Raw genomic sequence first — 21,708 nt, forward strand, 5'->3', positions numbered from 1 at the left:
TTATTTCACCATGGCGAGCCCCAAAAATAGCAACTGGGAAATTTGTAATATTTACTGCATTTTCTTATTTGATTTACTTATAGGCAGTGCAGCGTACACGAGAAAAGACCAGGCAAACGGCCGTGGAACGAAAGGAGCGCATAGAGAAATTGAAAATTGAGAATATAATGCTAACGCAACAGATTAAATCGGAAAAAGGACACATTAGCACACTACGAAAATTAATCATCAAGGGACGAACGAACGAAGATCAAGATCGTCTTATTGATGAAATTCTAAATAACACCGATTACGGCAATCAAAAGGACGACGGCGATGATAACGAGGACAACGATGACAAATGAACAATTATTTCTTATATACTTAATATTATTCACCTATTTTTAAGCATTACTAACCATCGTATACATCGAGCTTTTCCATGTGTAATGAGAAAACCTCGTCCATTTCTTAAGTTGTTGTTGTCGAATGTAAAATACAAATCGAAAATGTAATTAAAATTCGCTCTCTTTTTAATTGTTGCTGTATCCAGTGTCCCGTTACACTTGCTGCTGCTGCTGCCTCAGACTTGTGTTCTTTGTTGTAGTTGCTTTCTGTTTTGGTCACTTCCGCCTTCTCTCTCTTTCTGTCTCCCTCTCACAGCTGAGCATTGATTTATTGCACTTTTCATGTGTTTGTGTGCATGTGTATGTATTGCTAAACGTTAAATTTAGTCTACAATATTTTTTGTTTTTGCTGTATTGCCGGGTATGTATTATGTACGTTGATTTATTATTGAAATGAGCTGCAATTTGTAACTGGAGTTTAAACTATGTAATTAACACCCCCGGCGTGATTTAACAGCTAATTTTAATGTTGGAACGTCACATGCCAAAACCACTATGAAAAATGCATAGCCAGCTCTGTTAATAATTAAACGACGACCTTAATTGACGCTGACGTGTGCAATAACAACAAGTTCTCGGTTTCTCGATTCAGATATTTGACCATGTCATTTACTTTATTTCGCTTATTTCCATTTATGTTTCACGTAACTTTTTTTTGTTTTGTTTTTTTATTGTTGTCCCATGGTAAGAAGAAGAAGAATTTGACAATTCTGTACGTTTGCAGTGAAAAATCAGTTGCCAGATTGTTGCTTAACAGTGCTTTAACAGTTTTGGCAACAGCTGCTTGCGATAGCAGTACCAGTGTTGCCAGCTTAGCTGTTTTATAGCTAGCTTTGGCTAGTTTATAAACTGCGATTGCTAGAAAAATTTGAAAATTTCTATATGCCGGATATCTGGCTATTTTAAATATATTCGGCTATGTTTAACTATTAAAATATTTTCTAAAACCATGCCAAAGTGCACGCAAAAAGAAATTTTGAGGCTTTTCGACCAGAAACAGCTATTTTTTTTCTAAAAAGCTGACAGCACTGACCGTGAACATATGTAGTTGCAATCAAAATGTCGATAACTAGACCATGTGTTAGATCGCGTTTTTATTTGATTTGCATAAACAAACCAAAACAAAGAGCAAAATGGACGAAGTTTGTCGATTTTGCACTTTAAGTTGCACTACACTGAAGAAAATATTTGCTGAGCGAGAGCCAACGGATAATGAGCCACTGCTCATTGTTATGCTGGATTATTGCACCAACTGTGAAGTCAGGGAATTCGATTCACTGCCTCAAAACATCTGTGGACCTTGCATATCGGCCGTTAAGAGTGCTTATTAATTCAAACTGAGATGCGAGCAGAGTCAAAAGTATTTTCGGGAACTTCTGAGCGCCTGGGAACAGAAACCTGACATCGAGGAGCTTAACACAGGCGATTGGTGTCTAACAGAAAGTACTGTGGATGATTTGCACTTACCAGCAGATCAGGATAATAATAATGGTGAAGGAAACTCGCCTGCCAAAGAAATGGATGAGTCTGCGGATGCAGATAACGTCAAGGACAGTGAAGGAAGCGCATCAACAGCAAAAACCTGTGAATCTGATGATGATGATAACACTGTGGACAGTAAAGGAAGATTATCAGTAAAGGAGGATTACTCCTGGAGGATTACTTGTGAATCTAATGATGATGAAGATTACACTGAGGATAGTAAAGAAAGATTATCAAATGGCGGACGTAATGTTAAGCATACGAATAAGAAGAAACCGCATATCTGCCAGATTTGTAACAAAAGTTTCGACAAGAAATCGAATCTAATCAGTCATGCGGTTGTCCACAGTGATGAACGTCCTTTTGAGTGTCCTCACTGCTCCCAATGGTTTAAAACGAGACCAGTTCTTAACTTACATATTAAACGCATTCATACTGATGCACGTCCTTTTGAGTGTCCTCACTGCTCCCAATGGTTTAAAACGATACCAGATCTTAATTTACATATTATACGCATTCATACTAAAAAGCGGACAAAGAATAAACCGCATGTTTGTCCGAAGTGTAACAGGAGTTTCTCCAGTAAGGAGTCCCTAAAATATCACTCGCTTGTCCACAGTGATGCACGTCCTTTTCAGTGTCCTCACTGCTCGAAACGCTTTAAGTCGAGTAAAGCTCTCGCGATACATATACGCATTCATACTGGCGATTATCGTTACAAATGTCAGCTTTGTTCAGCTAAATTTAGAAGGAATGATGACTTAAAGGCTCACCACTTGCAACACACTGGCGAGCGTCCACATCAGTGTACCCAATGCTCCAAAGCCTTTTATCGCATCAGCGTTCTCAAAAAGCACATTCGTCTTCATCGTGATCAACGGGATCACAAATGTCCACGCTGTCCGACGAATTTCAGAACCAAAGCAAATCTAGTTGCTCACCTTGGCATACATAATAGAGGGAGGCCCTATAAATGTATGGAGTGCTCAAAGGCGTTTAAACAAAAGAGAGAACTCAATAGGCACACAACCTTACACAATAAGCAATTGAAACTAAAATGTTCCAAGTGCCCGTTAACATTTTGCATACAGTCGGCTCTCAACGCACATATTCGACGTGCTCATGATGCCACTGATAATCCTGTTGGGTTCAAGTGTCAGCACTGCGAGAAAGAGTATAAAGTGGCACACTATTACAAAAAGCACCTTTTAAGTCATTCAAATGAACCTCCTGAACCTCCGAAATCTTAACGATTCAATCCCGGAATACCTAAAAAGGCACAAACCCTTCTACAAACGTCTGATAATACCAAGGACCATCCCAATATAATCTGTATAAATTCGCATTTCAACCAAAAAAAGTTTAAGAAATTTGCTTATTTTATTAATTAATACAGATTTAAAAAGAATTTAATAAAAACTACAAGCATTTTGTGTCAGTATTCGGTATCAGACCGGTACATCAAATGAATTTTTAAACGTTTTAAGCATTTATATATTATTTTTAATCTAAATATGACATAGAAATTTGATTTATTGTGAAAACTTAAGATTTACAATTTTTTGATTTTCAACATGTGAAAAAAATCCAACCATTGCAATGCTGGTCGAAAATATAAAAATTTCCTAATAAATTAATTTAAATGCAGAATGAATTTAAAGGCAACATCATGAGCAAAAAGACATTCCACTTAAAAATCGCTTGAGTTTTGACAAAGTTATGACAGTTTGAAGTTAGTCAAGCCAAAATTTTGAAAAAAATATTTGATCAAAAATGTCAAAGGGGGGAGTACATGACTTTTTCGAAAAAAATCGAAAATCAAAAATTTGTTAAAGTTAATTACTTTTAAATGCAGAATTAATTAAGGGGCCAAAAAATGATCAAAGTGATATTTCGCATGAAAATCGGTAAAGATTTGACAAAGTTATGACAGTTTGAAATCTGGAATATCCGTGGACTGACTGCTTTACAAGTCAAAATTTTTCTTAACTTTGACATGATTTTTTACAAAAAAATGAAACCTCTCAGAATCAAATTTAAAGTGTTGATTTATACTAAATAGAGCACCAGGAGTTGTTTAAAAGTGTAAACTCAAGATTAAAAATTTTTAAAAAAATATTTTTCCGAAAAAGTCAAAGGGGGGAGTACATGATTTTGACGGAAAAAAATCAAAAATACAAAATTGTTAAAGTTAATAATTTTTAAATACAGATTAAATTAAGAGGCCAAAACATGATCAAAACGACATTCCGCTTGAAAATCGGTCTAGTTTTGGCAAAGCTATGAAGGTTTGAATTTGGTCAAACCAATGAATTAGCAACTTTACAAGTCAAAATTTTTGACGAATTAACCATGATTTTTTACAGAAAAATGAAAGGTCTCAGAATCAAGTGTTAACTGTTGTTTTATACTAATTACGATATAAGGAGTTGATTGAAAGTGAAAACTTGAGATTTAAAATTTTCAAATTTTAAAATATCAAAGGGGGGACCCTTACCATCAAACCATGGCTATGATCGAAAAATATAAAATTTTCTAAAATAAACAAAATTTAAATGCAGAATGAAACCATGTTTAAACCATGTTCAAAATGATATTCCGCTAGAAAATCGGTTGAGTTTTAATCAAGTTATGACAGTTAAAAAGCCGGTCAGACATTAAAAACCAGAAAATCGAACTGAAAAAAACAAATTCTAGTGGCCTGTCTGTCTAACAACACATAAATTTATACACAATTTGTTTGTTTTAGATAATGTTACAAAATTAAAATAAAAGTCGTAATAATGCTGCCGCCTTCACATAATTTCGTGCCCAATTTGTACACAAACTCCACAATTTACCTGCTGAAGCGTCAAATAGCTGAGCATGGAACACAATCACAAACAAAACTCTTTCAGGCGTTCCGAAACGATGTCCAGGATCGAAAGCCATCAGTCGAAGTCGATATCCAGCAAAGGAGGAATCACGAAAAATATGAAGGGCTACCAGGGATCCAGAGGTTCCAGTAACTCATGTGAAAAATCGCCCCAAAATACGAATTCCAGCGAAAAATCAAGTGGAATTACGAATGGTACAATTGGTTCCCAGGACTCCAATGGTTCATATGAAAAGTCAGCCCACAATACGACCTCTAGCGAAAAATCAAGTGGAATTACGAATTGTATTAAGAGTTCCCAGTATTTCAGTGATCTTAGCTCATATGAAGAATTCCAAAACAATCACAATACGATTTCCAGGCATGGGAAATTTAATAATGATGCAGTTTCCAGTATTCACAGTTCTTATGTACAGTCGGGAAACGGTAATAAAACGATTGCCAACGAAAAGTCCCATGGAATTCGGGGATTCCTGAAACTCTTACCATTTCTGCCCAGGCTTAAGCATAAAATACTTTCCACTAAGCCAAACAACGCTCGAAAACAAACATCACTGAGCAGAATTCGAATACATCCCAGTTCATCTCTAGAAGAAACGGATGTACGCAAGCTTATTCGACTCTATGAATCCTATGAAAATCTCTACAATCCCAAACATAAGGATTATGGAAATAGTAAAATCGAAGAAAAATGCTACTCCAAGATTGCTAATTGTTTTCCCAACAAAACAAGCCAGGAACTTCAGAATCTTCTCTATGAATTGCGCTTACTCTTTGAACGGGAATACACCATTATTGAGAACAGGCAACGTCGTTTTGGCCATATTGTATTGCCCTCGATAAAATACTATAATGAATTTTTGTTTTTGGTGCCATTTCTGAACGTCGAATGGGAGAGCGGAGCTTGTCTTCCACCAAAGATACCGCACTCAGAAGAAACCAAGAGTTTTAAATCTGATGATTGGAGTATGACAAGCTCCAAAGATTTTACACACAAGAAACTGAATAGAAAAGTCAGCAGTAAAACATCGGGAGAAGATTCTTCGCTGGTACAGTCGGAGCAAATAATAAAACAAGAAAATTTACAGATTTCAAATTCACAGCCTAAATCTCTGACTGAAGAGAAGTCAAGTAATATAGGTCCAAGTTCGGGTAGCCAAGAATCCACGCTGCTGTCGGAAGAAGGTACTGAAGAAGAAGATTTGCAGAGCTCAAATTCACAATTTAATTCTAAAAAAAATTTAAGTGACTTACGTACAGCTGCGGGTAGAAATTTGATAATTACACCAATTTATGGCAACCAATTCATGGGCTTTGGCAATAAAAAGAGTAAAGATAAGAAGAAAGATAAATCCACCGATCCTTTGACTGAACAGGAAGATCCCTTAAGTCAGGAAGGAATAAGTAAATCTGAAGTTTTATCACAGGAGACTCTTAATAAAAACGCTTCAACTGAGAAACAGACTGAGAAATTATCCCCATGTCAGGGAACTGAAGATCGGGAGCCTTGTCAAGCCTACTGTAATCAATATCAAGCACAAACACCAAATACATCTCGTGCAGAAACATTTACAACTGTCAATTCCACAGCTATATCAAATGGAACCCAATCTGGAAATCAAGAGCAGCTGCAAATTTTATGTGACATGATTAAAATGGAGCTCAGTTCATCGCCAGATTTCATATATTACGATGCCAAGTGGCGCATTATTGAAATATTGCGGGAAGTGCAAAAGCGCAACTTGATACACAGCAAATCCGGTCCGGAAAGTAATGGAAATGACAATTGCAAGTGTAGAAACCGCGTAGAATTTGGGGAACAGTCTACAAGAACTCGCATACGCGGTCCAAAAAAGGCCACACATTGTCCCTACTGCTGCAAGCGTTGATAAATCCCTGGTTGATTAATCCCTCTTATCAGTCAGCTGATTGTCGGCCCTGACCAAATTTTTGTGAGATAAGCGAAAGAATTGCCTGGTACGCTTATCGCTTGACAGTTTCCCAGCAGCTGTGAGCGAAGATGGAAGAACTCTTCAATAGTTCCAAATTACTAAAGCATTGGCCTAGCATTCTTCTAGGTCTTCTTCTTGCTTTGACCTTTAAATACATTAAGGAATATAGAAGAAAGCGATCTAAAAATGTCAAGTTGGCTGGTGAGGAAGATATTGCAGGTAATTGGCTTTCAATTTAATACCACCCTTTATTTTTAATGTAGTTTTTTTTTTTAATTGTTAAAAATATTTTAAGGAAACATTTCTTTAATCTAAATTGCAGTCATTTTAAGGTAAAATACTTTTAATTTGGAGAAAAGAACACTAAAAGGAAAGGAATCATTTAAATTATTCTAATCGGTTTATGTGAATAACAATTTTCAGAGTAGTTTTTTTTTTAATTGTTAAAAAGATTTTAAGGGACAATTTTTAAATCTAAACTGCAGTCATTATAAGGTTGAATACTTCTAATTTGGATAAAGGAACATTTGATTTTTATATTATTTTCTTTTTCTTTTCCTAGTTGACTTTCCACTCGAAGATCCGGATGCACTGCAGCCAGCTTTGGAGGAGAAACCACATGTGCCCTTTGTGCAGGGAGAGAATCTCAATCCCGATGGCGCTCGGCGTTTCTACGAACTCGCTCGTGGTCGACGCAGCGTGAGAGCCTTTAATGCCGAGAGAAAACCCCCAATTAATATAATTGAGGATTGCATTCGTGCGGCGGGAACAGCGCCAAGTGGAGCACACACGGAACCCTGGACATTTTGTGTTGTGCAACAGTTGGCGGTGAAGCAAGCGGTGCGTCAATTGGTGGAGCAGGAGGAGCACATCAACTACAGCACACGAATGCACGCACAGTGGGTGACTGACCTGCGACCCCTGCAAACGAATGCAATTAAGCCATATCTAAGTGATGCCCCCTATCTCATACTGATCTTCAAGCAAACATATGGCACAACTGCCCAAGGTCGCAAGAAGCTGCATTACTACCATGAAATATCCACATCTATTGCCTGTGGTGTCCTACTGTGTGCTCTCCAAGCAGCTGGACTCTCCTCCCTGGTCACAACGCCCCTGAACTGCGGACCTGCCTTGCGGCGATTGCTTGAAAGACCCGCCAACGAGAAACTTTTAATTTTGCTTGCCGTTGGCTATGCTGCCGAAGATTGCAAGGTGCCAGATTTGCAACGCAAGTGCCTTCAAGATATTATGGTGAAATATTAAAAATGTAACACACTTTAAATACATTTTAAAACTCAGTTTATTAAATAAATTAAATAAGTTTGATAGAGCTGCATACTCGGCTATAAATTATGGTGGCTTGTCGATTAACGATAATCAGCTCTACAGCGATGTCAAGTCAACTGTGAATGTCAATAGCTGTTGTTGCCATTCACAATACACATTAAGCGATAGTCACGGGCAGTGCTATCGAATTATTTACTTTGTTGCCTATTTTTACGTGATTTCGTTTAGCAAGCATAACAAACAAATAAGACAAATTTATTTTAATAATGTAAGCAATTTATATCATTTTGATCACAGCTATTTGCTAACAATTAATACTTTCGATGCGATCGTGCATGAATTAATAGTCAAATCATCGATACTTATATGTTCAGTGTTGTAATACATCGATTGCAGTGTGTATCAAGTCATTTTATAAATAACTTCAATGTGTTCGGTCGCGCCGTCGGGCGAATATTGAAATTACCAAAGACTCAAGTGAATTAATAAGTAAATATAACAAATTTGTTTATGGTCAAATACAGTCGCAACGGATTGAGAAAAATGCGGGCATGCAAATACATTTTTAATAACTATAAACGTGTGCTATACTGTTGTCGATGCAACAGCAAATAAGTGGGAAAGAATGAGAGCGCAAAGCAGATGGCAAAGAGCGTCGCGCCGCATTGGTGTTGGTTTATACATGTGTGTGTGTGTGTATATGAAGTAGAAAGCGGCGGTAAAAACTTGTAAAAACCACACATATTATACATATTTATTGTATACAGTAAATATATAACGTTTTCAATATCGTTGAGATAAATTTGATCGTCAATTGAAAATTTGAAAAATTCCAATATTGTTGCACTCTAGAATCTGCAAGTCAAAACAAAACAAACGTGAAACGTAGCCGAAAAACGCCTGCGTGTGACAGTGTGTGTGTGTGTGAGTGTGTGCGAGCGTAATAAGAAAAAGGCACACAGCAAAAAGCAAAAAATAAAAAAATAGTGCATACGAAGAGCAAGCGCAAAACGCAACTGATGAAATTCGTGATATTCACAATTTTATATTAACAAATGGTTAAATAATATTTAAGCCAGGGCTTTAAAACGAAAAACTGAAAATAAAAAAAATAACGCCTGCCAACCAAAAAAGGGGTATTATTTAAACAACGTATGCAAAAACAATAATTGTGTTAAATTGTTATTGCCGACACATTTGCGCCTTTTGTTGCCTTGAGGTGAGTTGTAATTGTTATAGTTGTTGCTAAAGAGTTTTCAGTCGGTGCTTGTGTTCAAACTGTACTAGAGATGAGCGCGTGGCGTGTTTTCCGGGTTGTGAATAAAATTTATTACAAATGTAAATTACTTGCTTATTGGAGAAAATTTGACAATTATTTTTTAATATATAAATATATGTATTTTTTATATTAAATTGCAAAATATCTGCTTATTGAAGACATATTGGAATGCTTTACATTGTTTGATATTACGATTCATATAAGTCAGTTCGTTTGAGTTCAACAAATATATTTTTTATTACAAAATTGTCAAAAAAAAAACTAAAAAGAAATAATTTAATTGCTTAATATCGGCGTATTAAGATTTGCGTTGTGTTAAATTGCACACACGCACTCATCTCTAACCCAAACTGTACCATATTGTTGTATGGCCAGCCAAAAGAGAGAGGAGTTAGGAGCGAGAGAGAGAGTGCATAAGAATTGCTTGTGCTCTCTGCTTGCGCTCTTTCTCTTGCGGCACGTCATGATAATCAGCTGCTGACAACAGTTATATCAATTAACAGCTACAATTTACTACGTAAGGCATATAATACGTAGTATCTTATTCCGTCACGCAACGCTAAACAAATTGGAAATCAAAGATGAGTCGTCTGCAAAAACAACAACAACAAATTGTTAGCAGCGGCAGCAACAACAACGCGAAGAGCAGACGCAAAAAAGAGGATAATGAAATGGTGAAACATATGAATGGACATGCGACGAATGGAAGTGGAAGTGGAAACGGCAAGTCAACGAAACGACGTCGACAGAGCGACGAAGAACAACAACAACACTTGACCAATGGAATCAGCAGCAATAAAAATGTCAAACTGACAACTTCCAGTTCCAGTCACAACAACAACAGCAAAACGGTTAACTACAATAACAACAACAACAGCAGCAGCAATAAGAAAAACAATGCAAATGGACGTCAATACAACAATAATAATAATACAAACAATAACAACAACAAGAAGAAGCAGCAGACAACAACACAAACAACCACAACAACAACAACAAATATGGCCTACAGTTACCGTAATAACATATCCACCATACCCACACCACCCTCCCCTGCCTCTCCAGACATCGTTTGCATTTCGGATGCGGAAAGTGAGGAAAACGAATGCGTCGAATATTATGAAGATGATCAAGAAACGGAGGAGGATAGCGATTTGGAAATCAGTGAAGCAACAACAACAACTGCCAACACTAGCAATGCTAGGCAAGCCAACAACAACAACGCTGCTGCGGCAGCGGCTGCAGCAGCGGCGGCGGCAGCAGCAGCAGCTGCGACTGCGACGCCACCCACAACATACACGATGCCCACGAGCAACAGCACACCGTTAGATCTGGACAACGAGGCGCATCAAAGGGATCTGGAACACGTGACTGATCTGCGTTCCTATGGTGAGTACATCTCTATAAATACAGTGGGTCAAGTAATTTTTTTGACATGTTTAAAAATTCACTTTTTTATTTGCTAAAAATATAAATAATTTCTTGGTTTTTTGAGAGTAACTTATTTTAATCTACATACAGTTGTTCCACAAAATCTTTTCACATGTTTAAGAAATCACATTTAAATAAGCCACAAATTTAAAGATCAATTTTGCTAGGATCGGACTAAAATCACTTAAGATATGCAACAAATTTCAGAAAATAAATTTCTCAAGTTTACATGGTGAAATAATTCTATTGTCAAATTCAAAATTTAACATTTTTATCTTCCAAAAATAAAAACATTTTCTTGGTGTTTATTTGGATTATGTTCCAAGTATTATAACAGTAAAATGTTAAATATTCTTGAAAATTTATGAAACAAAAAAAAGTTTATACAGAAAATCTTTCACAGAACTTTACAGATTTTTATGATAATTGATTTAAAAAGCTACTAAGCGTTCTGTCGTTATTTTCTAATATAAAGACATGTTTCATAATTCACAAAAAATCCATAAAATTTCAACAAAATTAATAATTATTGGCATATTTTGTACAATAAATAAATTAGTTTTTAATATATTTTCTGTCCTTTTATTCAATTACAAAATGAATCTAAATATAATTCAATCAATTTTAAAATTATTAAATCGCTCAAAAAACGCTTCGAATTTTCAGAGTAAGTAAAGAAACAATGAGAATTGCTTTTAGATTGATAGAGATTAATTTAAATAAATAAATAAAATAAAACTTTAAATTAAATTATTTATAAATTTAAATTATAATTAATCAATAGAAATTTCTGATAAACATGAATAAATTTAAATAAGTAACATAATGCTATTTTTAAGCTGTTTTCCACTAAAAACTGCTTTTCAATGTTTTTCAGAAGTTAACAACACTGTTATTGATAAGGAATTGGGTGGTGGTGGGGGTGGTGAGTGGTCAATGCAACATGACAACGACCTCGCCCTTATCCGCTCTCCTTCGCTCTTTCTCTCACTCTCTCTCCCTCTCGCAATCCTTTCTAAAGTGGAGCACATGCATTTAACCTTGACATACTTTGGCACACAAACGTAAAACGTGTAGAAATATGTTTGTATGTGTGTGTGTGTATATTTGGGTGTTTGTCCATTCGCCCGCTGCAATTCACCCCAAAGTAAACTGAACACACCTTAGCTCACCACAGTGCAGCAACAACAATGTGTGTGTATATAGGCAATTGATTTACTTGAACTTGGCACTGCAATCGTCCCAGCAACTACTTTGTATATTTATATACATAGAATATACTCTTATGTATGAGTGCAAAACATGTTTGCCTTTGGCGCCTAATTGACAATTTGCTATTTACCTTGGAGCATAAGTTGAAACTTGACACGAGAGCAAGTCTGATAAATTAAAAAATAGAAAAAGAGTGGCAATCTATTTTCTCTCTCCGTTTGCACTGCAATTTTGCAGTCTGAAGATCTCTTTCACTCTCTCATTTCAAAGTCAAAAATAGCGTAAGAGAGGGAGCCCATTTACTCTCTGTAATGCTAATGGATCTGAGTGTCTGTGTCTCTGTGTGCGTGTCATGGACTCTGTGCACAGCTGTCTGCTTTTTGTTGTGTGTATAGCAACGCACACGATGTGACAATCTTCTAAATAACATAACAAGTTTATACGACAGCTTAACATATGCCAAGAAAGTGTTATGATAAAATAAAAATTTACAAATTGGTCCTTAATTAATGAATGAATATTAGTTTTTTTTTTTGTAAAACTAATAACTATAGCCAAAAATATTTAAGCAAACAAAAAATATAAATTGTTTAAAAAATATATCTAGTTGAGAGAAATTGTGTGAAGTTTTTTTATTTTGTCAAAACACTTTCTTGAATGTACTTTTTTCATTTGGTCGTTTAATATAAAAACTATAAAACCAATGTTGCTCACATAAAATTAAATGAATTTGAAAATCATTTTTGTTTTTCGTATTTCTGTTTATCATATTTAAGATTATTATTATTCCAACATTTCGTTAAACATTTAAAAGATATGACAGCACGAACAGCTTTTTGTGGTTCAACAAATACAAAAGTCTTCTAAAAAAAAAAAAAAAATATATATATATATACTTCTATCACTGGTCAATTCCAAAAGTTGCTTATTGCGGTTTGAAAATAAAGTGTACTAATAAACAATTAAGTGTACCGATGAAAAGCATTTATATTTATTAAATGTGCAATTTATGAAGGTCATTTTGATAGCAATTATAAAAAAAAAACAAGTTTCCAAACATACATAAAGTTGTTCGTTTTGTCAATGCAGTATTATAAATATATGTTCGGCATTGCATTTAATTGTTGTTTTTATTTTGTCAAGCAAATATTTTTAATTTAGTTTTTATTTAACAAACAAAGCCCATATCACCCATTTCTTTCAGTCGTCTTAGTAATAACTGATAAGACTTCTTGTTAATTCCTTAATCAGCGCATTTAAAGTTTATAATATAGCTAGAATATTATTCAGGGGCGGATAAGTGAGTAGTCGCCCAATTCGAATAGATTTCAATTATAACTACATACTTTTTGATCATTTTTGTATCTTTTCTATTTAAAATCTTAAGTTTTATGTATTAATTGCTAAATTTTAAACATTATTTTTATTTTATTTGTCTGCTTTTATTCGACATTAAAAAAAAATACAGTATCCCTAGTTTTCCTTAGAATTGCATGTTGTGTTTGTTGGATCAATAAATTTGTTAGTCATTCAAAAACATATTTTTTTTAATATAAATACAACAGCAGCCAGAAGAGGAGGAAAGAGCTGTTACTACTGGGTTCATTGTACCCTATAAAAATGAATTCGCGCGTGTTAGCAACTTGTATTTTCGAAATTAAATACATATTAAAAAAAGTATATAATATGTAACTGGTTTATATTTATAAGGTGATTTCATTAACCTTTTTGGCTCCTGTCAATGCGCTTAGAACAAATATTTCACAACAAGTTGAAATTTTGATTAAAAAAGAAGTGGGAAAGTTGAATGCACGCATCTATCGACAAATTTTTGTTATTACTTTTCACTTTTTATTGATATGAGGTACATAGTACTTCAATATTTCCGATGAAATAAGTAAGAAATACAAATGAATCTCGTAGAAGAAGAAGAAAAAGGCCACAGGTTCAAGGACAAATGTCCAGCAATGGCATTCAACTCGCTGTCTCTCTCTCTCTCTCCCTCTCTATATTTCTATCACTTGCTGGCGCTCTCTCCATTCTGCCCGACTGTTAAATATATTGTGGTTATTCGTCAAGTGAGGTGGCGAGGTCTACAAAAAAAAGTATTAGTCACTTTGGAAATTTTATTAAATGTTTACGAATTTGATTGTTCACAATGTTTTTCTTTTATTTTGGGTGGGAAAAAATATTCTATGCATAAATTGCAAATGTTGTCTGGAATGTAAATTGCCAAAATACCAGACAGGGCCAATGAACCGATAAGGCTGTGTAGGCATCGTGGAAACGAAGGGAGAGTGAGAGAGCTGGTTAACAGACTGAATTTGATTGGCTGCTGCGTAGACTATTGCTCTTCTCTTCTTACACACTCTCTCATCCGCTCTCAGTGGGTCAGCCACCTGCAGCAATGCCAATCGTTTGTTGTTGTTAAAATATAATGCATTTTATTGTATAGTTATTGATAGCAGAAAATAAATATTCTTTACAATTTCATTATTGCCAAGAGTCACACGTGCTGCGCTCCTATTTAATTGCGATAATGCTAATCACATGTGTCAACTACAAAACAAACAATTGCATAGTTTTAAGGCACTTGACTCTCTCGCGCATTCTTATCTCTTCTTCTGCTCTCTGCTTAGTGTGTTTGAGCGTTTGTGTATCGATTATAGTCAGTGTTGTCAGCACAGATATTTTTTTTCGGTTAAATCTAGCGTTTTTCAATTATTCAAAACGGCAGCGAAAATTATGGCTTTTATTTATTGTTTTTCTTTTTATCGCTTTTTTCTTTAAGAAAGCTTTTTTTGGCTTCTTTATTTTTGCAAACCGTAAAGTTTTTTTCCATAAAAATAATAATTGTATTTAATTTAATTGTAATCTCTTCTTCTTTTGCAGTCAAATTGTACAGCGATGAGCGTGTCTGCTTAAATGATTTCAAAATCATTCGCGTGCTTGGCACGGGCGGTAAGCAACAATAAAAAAAATTAAAATTATATAAATACATTTATTAGTTAATCATTTATTTATTTGTAGCATATGGACGCGTTTTTCTGGTGCGCAAACTGACCAGACACGATGCAGGCAGATTATATGCGATGAAAGTGCTCAACAAGATAACGGTAGTGCAGAAGCGGAAAACGGCTGAGCATACAAAAACCGAACGTGTGGTAAGTGAAACAGAAAAATAAGTGTAAAGCGTAACGAGAGAGAAGTAGTAGTAAGAAAACCCTTTCAATGATGCCGAAAAAAACAAAACAAAAAAAGCGCAGCTAATTGAAATGAAACCTTCAGTTGCTGCACGTACACAAAAAATCAGAAGAAGAAGTAGAAAAAAAGAGAAGAGCTACCAAAGACAGCAGTGAGAATCGAAACGTGCTCTCGTGACACACACATACAGTGACTCACAGCTTGTTTAATCCACTACAATTCGCATCACAATTTTTTTTTTCGCTTAAATAAGAAATCAAAGAAAATTAAGAAAATATTTAATTTAAGCATCTGCGCCTAACATTTTTCTTTTACGTATCTGTTTCTCAATCAAAAATAAATTTCATTTTAAGTTTGTTGTATTTTTTCCTCCTTGTAGAAGCATTTTCTACGACTCATTAAAAGTTTGTATTATTACACAAAAATTTGAGTCCACTTGTTAGTGAGTCAAATAAGCTGGGAGGCACTGTACATACATACAAATACACGTACAGCATAAGCCCGCTCAACTTGTTGCACCGGCAAAAAGCTAACGGGATGCCAGGAAGAGAAGGAATCTAAAAGAGGCAGCGAGAATGAGATTCAGAGAGAGCAATGAAGCTGATCTACTGCGTATACATGTGTGTATGTGTGTGTGTGTATCAATACTTATGTTTGTATGGGTGCAATCACGACCGGTTTGCGGCATTGAAAAATAGAAAAGCTAATGCAAAACTTGGTTAAATAACTGCAAACAGGTGTAGCTAGTAGGAGAGAGAGATAGAATGAGAGCCAAAGAGCAACAGTGAGAGTGTTGGCCAGATAACAAGGGCACATATAATTTGGCTGAACAATTTTCAAAGTGAGTCTGTTTTGTTTGTTGTTGCTGTCTCTCCCATTTACTATCTCACTTACGCACTTGTAACGGTGACTATGACGCTTGTGCTACTGACCCAGATTTGAAAGGAGTGTAAGCGGGAGAGATAGAGCGGGTAGGAGTGTAATTGTCGGCTCTTTTTGTCTTGTTTATAAATTGTTGTTGTTGTCGTTTCTGCCAAAAATGGAAAGGAATAAAGACATAAAAATGTGAAAGTTGTACAACAAGAAGAGATGCTTAAGCATTTTCTGTGTGCGCAAATAAATCAAAAATAGGAGGAGATAAAGTACGAAATTTTAATATGCAATTAAAAGATGCGAAAATAATCTTTTTACTTTAACACACACACATACAGACAAATCAAAGATCAGCATATACATAAGTATTATAATTGTATTATCATGTTCAGGGAATATTTGCAGTATTTGGGTATTTTATTGTGATTAAATAAAAGGGAATTTCCCAAACAGCTGTTTTGTGTCCACTGTACAGTTAGTTGTTTAATCAAAACAGCCTAGCAACAACAAAAAAAAAGCACGCGACTAACGAATAAATAAACAAAGAAAGCAAGCATAATAAAAACAACAACAGACAAGTACAAAAACAAATACAAATACAAGCAGCAAAATAAACTAGCAAAAAACTATCGATAAACTTAAGCGCATCTAGAGATATCGATAGATACGTATATGTTAAATATTAGTACTAGTTATTTTTATAATAAAAATCAATATAATTTGTACTTTAAAATTTTCTAATAAGCTCTAAACTAATGAAATATTTTTATAATTTTTGTTTTTCAGGTATTGGAGGCGGTTCAGCGCAGTCCGTTTCTGGTCGGTTTGCATTACGCATTTCAGTCATCTTCAAAGCTGTATTTAGTGTTGGGTAAGCTTAAAATTTTATAAACTTTTTAAATATGTAAATTAATTTGTTACATCTTGCAGACTTTGCCAATGGCGGCGAGTTGTTCACTCATCTCTATCATGCGGAGCATTTCGAGGAGTCCCGAGTGCGGGTTTATATAGCCGAAGTGGTGTTGGCGCTGGAGCAGCTGCATCAACTCGGCATTATCTATCGCGACATTAAGCTGGAGAACATTCTGCTCGATGGCGATGGTCACATTGTGCTGTCCGACTTTGGACTCTCCAAGATTCTCTCCGCTGAGAATGAGTATCGTGCACACAGCTTTTGTGGCACCTTGGAGTACATGGCGCCGGAAATTATACGGACGGGACCTCCAGGTATGAGTGCTTCGAAATTAACAATATCGTTAACAACTTATCGATTTTAAAAATAGATTGAAATATAAATTTTATAAATTAAATTATCGTTTAAAAATAAATGAGCACAAATTTATGTTTCTTTATTTATGTATCGATATTTTATCAACAATTCTATACCTGCAGGTCATGATAGTGCCGTTGATTGGTGGTCAGTGGGTGTGTTGACCTTTGAACTGCTGACGGGCGCCTCGCCATTTGCCACCTCAGACGGACAGAGTCAGCAATCGGAGATCTCAAGACGCATCCAAAAGGAACAACCATTGATACCATCGTCATTCAGTACAAATGCCCGCGACTTTGTGCTCAAGATGCTGGAGAAGAATCCGAAGCGTCGTTTGGGCGGCAATCATCGTGATGCCAGCGAGATTAAGGATCATCCCTTCTTCAACGGCATCAACTGGCAGGAGTTGCGGGACAAGCGTCGCAAGGCGCCCTATAAACCCACCTTGAATGCCGAGGATGATGTGCAAAACTTTAGCAATGAATTCACCGATCAACTGCCCGAGGATCCTGAATGTGATGCGCCTCCCTCACGCATCCGACTCTTTAGGGGCTACACCTATGTGGCACCCGAGCACCTGGAGCAGATGCGTCGCGACAATCTCTGCCAGATTGAGTACTGCAATCCGGATCTGCAGGTGAGACAAGTCAAATGAATTTCCTAGAATTTCACTGTCTGTCAAAATCAGAGAACGGTTACGTTCTAAGTCTTAAAATTCAAATTTCCACTTGAAAAATTGTTTAACATTTTTTTTCGCTTAAAAATAAATTCAAATTTAAAAATTTAATTTAAAAATTACAAAAAAAATTAAAGTATTTATATTTTTAATTAAATAAGTTTAACTTTTTATTTTTTTTTTTCTAGAATATACCCACACGACCTGATGATCTTCAGCTGGGAACGAGCACGGTGAAAGGCGCCTATGGCACCTGTTATTTTGTGGTGGATGTTACCATGGAGATTGTTTTTCTGGCCAAGGTGATACCACTGTCCAAGTTCCGTGCCTCCGAGGTGGATGCACTTACATCCTGTGCTTTGGACCGACAAAGTCATCATAGCATTGTCAACTATCACGGCACATTCCGGGAGAAGTGCGAGGTGTGGATCATCATGGAGTATCTGTGCGGCGAGGAGCTGTGTACCTTCCTGCAAAGCAATAAGCTCGACGAGCAAATCTGCCGCGAGATCTTCTATCAACTGGTGCAGGCAGTGCGACATGTGCACTCCAAAAACTTCATTCACGGCGATCTGAAGCCCGAGAACATCATGTTTGTCAAACGCAATTGCATGGACGTTAAACTGGTCGACTTTGGCAATGCCTGGTGAGTGGAAAAAACTTCAAACATGCATAACTCTGGAAAAACTTGACCGATTTTCAAGCGGAATATCATTTTAGTCATTATTTTATCTCTAGAATGATTTTGTATTTAAAAATTATTAACTTTAAAAAATTTTTATTTTCGATTTTTTTATGTCAAAATCATGTACTCCCCCCTTTGACTTTTTCCAAAAAATATTTTTTTCAAAATTTTAAATCTTGAGTTTTCACTTTTAAACAACTTCTGGTGCCCAAATTAGCATGAAACAACACTTTAAATTCGATTCTGAGAGGTTTCATTTTTCTGTAAAAAATCAAGAGAAATCGGACAAAATATTTGACTTGTAAAATTGCTAAGTCAAAGGTTTAACCAACTTCAAACTCGTATAACTTTGTCGAAACTCAAACGATTTTCAAGCGGAATGTCATTTTAGTCAAAATTTAGTCCCTTAAATGATTCTGTATTTAAAAATTATTAACTTTAAACAATTTTTTATTTTCGATTTTTTTACGTCAAAATCATGTACTCCCCCCTTTGACTTTTTCCAAAAAATATTTTTTTCAAAATTTTAAATCTTGAGTTTTCACTTTTAAACAACTTCTGGTGCCCAAATTAGCATGAAACAATACTTTAAATTCGATTCTGAGAGGTTTCATTTTTCTGTAAAAAATCAAGAGAAATCTGACACAATATTTGACTTGTAAATTTGCTAAGTCAAAGGTTTAACCAACTTTAAACTCCCATAACTTTGTCAAAACTCAAGCGATTTTTGAGCGGAATGTCATTTTAGTCAAAATTTGGTCCCTAAAATGATTCTGTATTTAAAAATTATTAACTTTAAAAATTTTTTAAATTTTCAATTTTTCCGACAAAATCATGTACTCCCCCCTTTGACTTTTTTGAAAAAATATTTTTTTCAAAATTTGAATTCTTGGGCTTTTAATTTTAATTAACTCCTGATGCCGTGATTAGTATGCAACAACACTTTAAATTCGATTCTGAGATGTTTCATTTTTCTGTAAAAAATCAAGAGAAATCTGACAAAATATTTTCAAACTCGCATAACTTTGTCAAAACTAAGCCGATTTTCATGCGGAATATCATTTTGTTTGTTTTTTGGTCTCTAAATTTATTCTGCATTCAAAACTTTTCAACTTTGACTGATTAAATTGGATAATAACTAAATAAATAATTAATGCTTGCAGTTACAACAGTCGCTTTGTGAGCTGGAAGGATAAACCACGTTATACGCTGGATTATGCGCCGCCAGAGCTGCTCAAAGATCCCAATGTGGTCACTTATTCACCGGCTGTGGATGTCTATGGACTGGGAGCAACGCTGTACTCAATGCTGGTGGGTCACGCCCCCTATCGCCTCTACCAGGGTGACTCGGATCATGGACCCGAGGTGCATCACAAGCTGCGCAAGCGCATGGAGAAGGAGAGCTTCAATCAGACCTCAAAACGTTGGCTCACGGCGAGTCCACAGTTCAAGCAATTGGTTAGCTGGTGTTTGCAGAGGGATCCGGCCAAGAGGCCGCAATTGAGTCAAATACTGGACAGCGATTGGCTGCTACAGCCAAGTTCAGATGGCGATCCTGATGTGGATATTGTGCCGCTGCCAGCACAAATTGTGGTGGATTTGAGTGAGGATACAATGGAGCAGCCAGCAGTTGTTGTTTCAACGCCAGTTGTCAAGGAGCAGCCGGAAGAGCAGCAGCTGCCTGAGGAGGAGTTTCACATCCAAGAGTTCTTTGACTCGGACTTTGAGGCCACCAGCGATTTTCTGGGCTTTGATGAGAATGCGCCGCCTTTGCGTTTACCCGACGAATACTATGCGGAATTGCCGTTGCCGCCAGCTGTGCCAGATGCCACAGAGATGCCGCCACCAGCGTTGGCGCCTCCCCCAGCAGTTGCTGCTCCTGCTGCTCCTTTAGTTTCTGCCGTTGATGAAGTGCAGCTGAAACGTCCGCGAACGCGACAACAACGTCGCACCGAGTTAAGTCAGACGCCTTATGAACCGGAGGACTCCAAGGCCGCTTTATATGCATTGATGCAACAGCTGGCGCCACCTGTTGAGGTGGAGTTTAAGCTGCCGCTGCCTTTGGCCAGGCCAAGACCAAGACGTTTGCCAGCTGCTGTGCCGGAATCGGATGAACTATGCTATGGTTTCTCAAAAGTCCAAACAACATGGCGTAAATCTCGTGCCAGTTGGCGTCATTTCTGTCTGCTATTGAATGGACTGCAGCAGGTGCTCAAGAATCGTTTCAAGAAGCAGCGACGTGTCTATTATCCAGGACCCAGCATTAAGGCCGAGCGTCTGGATGAGCAATATGAGAAGGCATTGATATTCCCACGGCCAAGACCGCCAGCACAGCGCAAGGCGAAAAGACCGCCCAAAGTGCCACGCCCACCAACGCGTGTGCAACCGGAGAGGGCGCGGGCACTGCGGCAAAGAAATGTATATGAATGACAGCTGATTGAAGAGAGGCAGCCAAATGAAGAGCAGCAGGAGCAGGAGCAGCTGCAGCTGGAGCAGTTGCAAGAGAAGCAGCAGCTAAAGGAGCTGCAATGGCAGCAGCTGCGCAGCTGACGACAGACGCAGGAAATGACGCATAGAAGACGTTCAAGACGTGGCTGGCAATTGGCCAGCATCTAGTAAATAAATACATATAAATATATATATATATATATTTGTATATATATAGCATAAAAAGATGTTGTTGAAAGTGGGCCTAACAAGCAAGGATCATGGAGCAGCACCAAAGATCCTGTCAAATAGCGTTAAAAACTTAAAAAAAAAATTCTTTTAAAACTTGTTATTTTGTAAAGTTTAAGCTTAAGCTAAAATTTGACTTTTTTAAATTACACACACACTCAACATTTAGTAAATTTGTTTATGCTTACGCTGATTTAGCATATTATTATGTAAAAAGTTCAACAAAAATGCAACAAAAAAAAAAAGAAAAAAAAACATTGGCAAATACATTTTAAAAAAATTATAATTAAATTAAAATATTTCTATAATATTGTGAAATATAAAAAGCCAGGCAAATAAGCAAATTAAATGCATTCAATATTTGCATTCAAGTTAAGTGCAAAGTTTAGTTAATTAAGTTCAGAAAAACACAGCAGG

The 21,708-nt window shown here is 36.3% G+C and overlaps 5 protein-coding genes across 10 annotated transcripts in view; 4 read left to right on the top strand and 1 right to left on the bottom strand.

Annotated features, from left to right (window-relative positions):
* LOC117788699 overlaps nt 1-447 on the bottom strand; it is a 1,192-nt gene extending 745 nt beyond the window's left edge. Inside the window, exon 1 of the mRNA XM_034627537.1 lies at nt 399-447. Within this exon, the coding sequence (XP_034483428.1) occupies nt 399-447 (49 nt within the window). The remainder of the gene's footprint in view (nt 1-398) is intronic.
* The window catches only part of LOC117788698 (CCAAT/enhancer-binding protein gamma), a 760-nt gene extending 265 nt beyond the window's left edge, over nt 1-495 (top strand). The window contains exon 2 of the mRNA XM_034627536.1: nt 84-495. Coding sequence (XP_034483427.1) covers nt 84-344 — 261 coding nt within the window. The 3' untranslated portion in view covers nt 345-495. The remainder of the gene's footprint in view (nt 1-83) is intronic.
* Nucleotides 1-21,376, top strand: part of LOC117788693 (chromosomal serine/threonine-protein kinase JIL-1) — a 27,125-nt gene extending 5,749 nt beyond the window's left edge. The window contains exons 1-10 of one of the 5 annotated variants that reach the window (XM_034627528.1): nt 8,374-8,703; nt 8,838-9,204; nt 9,768-10,653; nt 14,800-14,868; nt 14,938-15,071; nt 16,771-16,855; nt 16,915-17,211; nt 17,377-17,891; nt 18,119-18,576; nt 19,779-21,376. In XM_034627528.1, the coding sequence (XP_034483419.1) occupies nt 9,846-10,653; nt 14,800-14,868; nt 14,938-15,071; nt 16,771-16,855; nt 16,915-17,211; nt 17,377-17,891; nt 18,119-18,576; nt 19,779-21,045 (3,633 nt within the window). In that variant the 5' untranslated portion in view covers nt 8,374-8,703; nt 8,838-9,204; nt 9,768-9,845 and the 3' untranslated portion in view covers nt 21,046-21,376. Of the gene's footprint in view, nt 1-8,373; nt 9,205-9,767; nt 10,654-14,799; nt 14,869-14,937; nt 15,072-16,770; nt 16,856-16,914; nt 17,212-17,376; nt 17,892-18,118; nt 18,577-19,778 lie in introns of those variants that run through there. The other 4 variants (XM_034627529.1, XM_034627530.1, XM_034627527.1 and 1 more) reach the window with 4 other exon arrangements.
* LOC117788694 lies at nt 4,488-6,656 on the top strand. 2 transcript variants are annotated; one of them, XM_034627533.1, is made up of 2 exons: nt 4,488-5,875; nt 5,980-6,077. In XM_034627533.1, exons 1-2 carry the CDS (start codon nt 4,734-4,736, stop codon nt 5,990-5,992), a joined length of 1,155 nt encoding a protein of 384 aa, XP_034483424.1. In that variant the 5' UTR covers nt 4,488-4,733; the 3' UTR covers nt 5,993-6,077. The 2 variants fall into 2 exon arrangements, with proteins under 2 accessions (XP_034483424.1, XP_034483423.1); XM_034627532.1 differs by having other exon boundaries at nt 4,493-6,656.
* LOC117788696 (iodotyrosine deiodinase 1) lies at nt 6,646-7,992 on the top strand. Its single transcript, XM_034627535.1, has 2 exons — nt 6,646-6,914; nt 7,258-7,992. Exons 1-2 carry the CDS (start codon nt 6,764-6,766, stop codon nt 7,959-7,961), a joined length of 855 nt encoding a protein of 284 aa, XP_034483426.1. The 5' UTR covers nt 6,646-6,763; the 3' UTR covers nt 7,962-7,992.
* Nucleotides 21,377-21,708: the final 332 nt, after the last annotated feature.

Source organism: Drosophila innubila (assembly GCF_004354385.1).
Source record: "Drosophila innubila isolate TH190305 chromosome 3L unlocalized genomic scaffold, UK_Dinn_1.0 0_D_3L, whole genome shotgun sequence".
In the NCBI taxonomy this organism is placed as follows: domain Eukaryota; kingdom Metazoa; phylum Arthropoda; class Insecta; order Diptera; family Drosophilidae; genus Drosophila; species Drosophila innubila.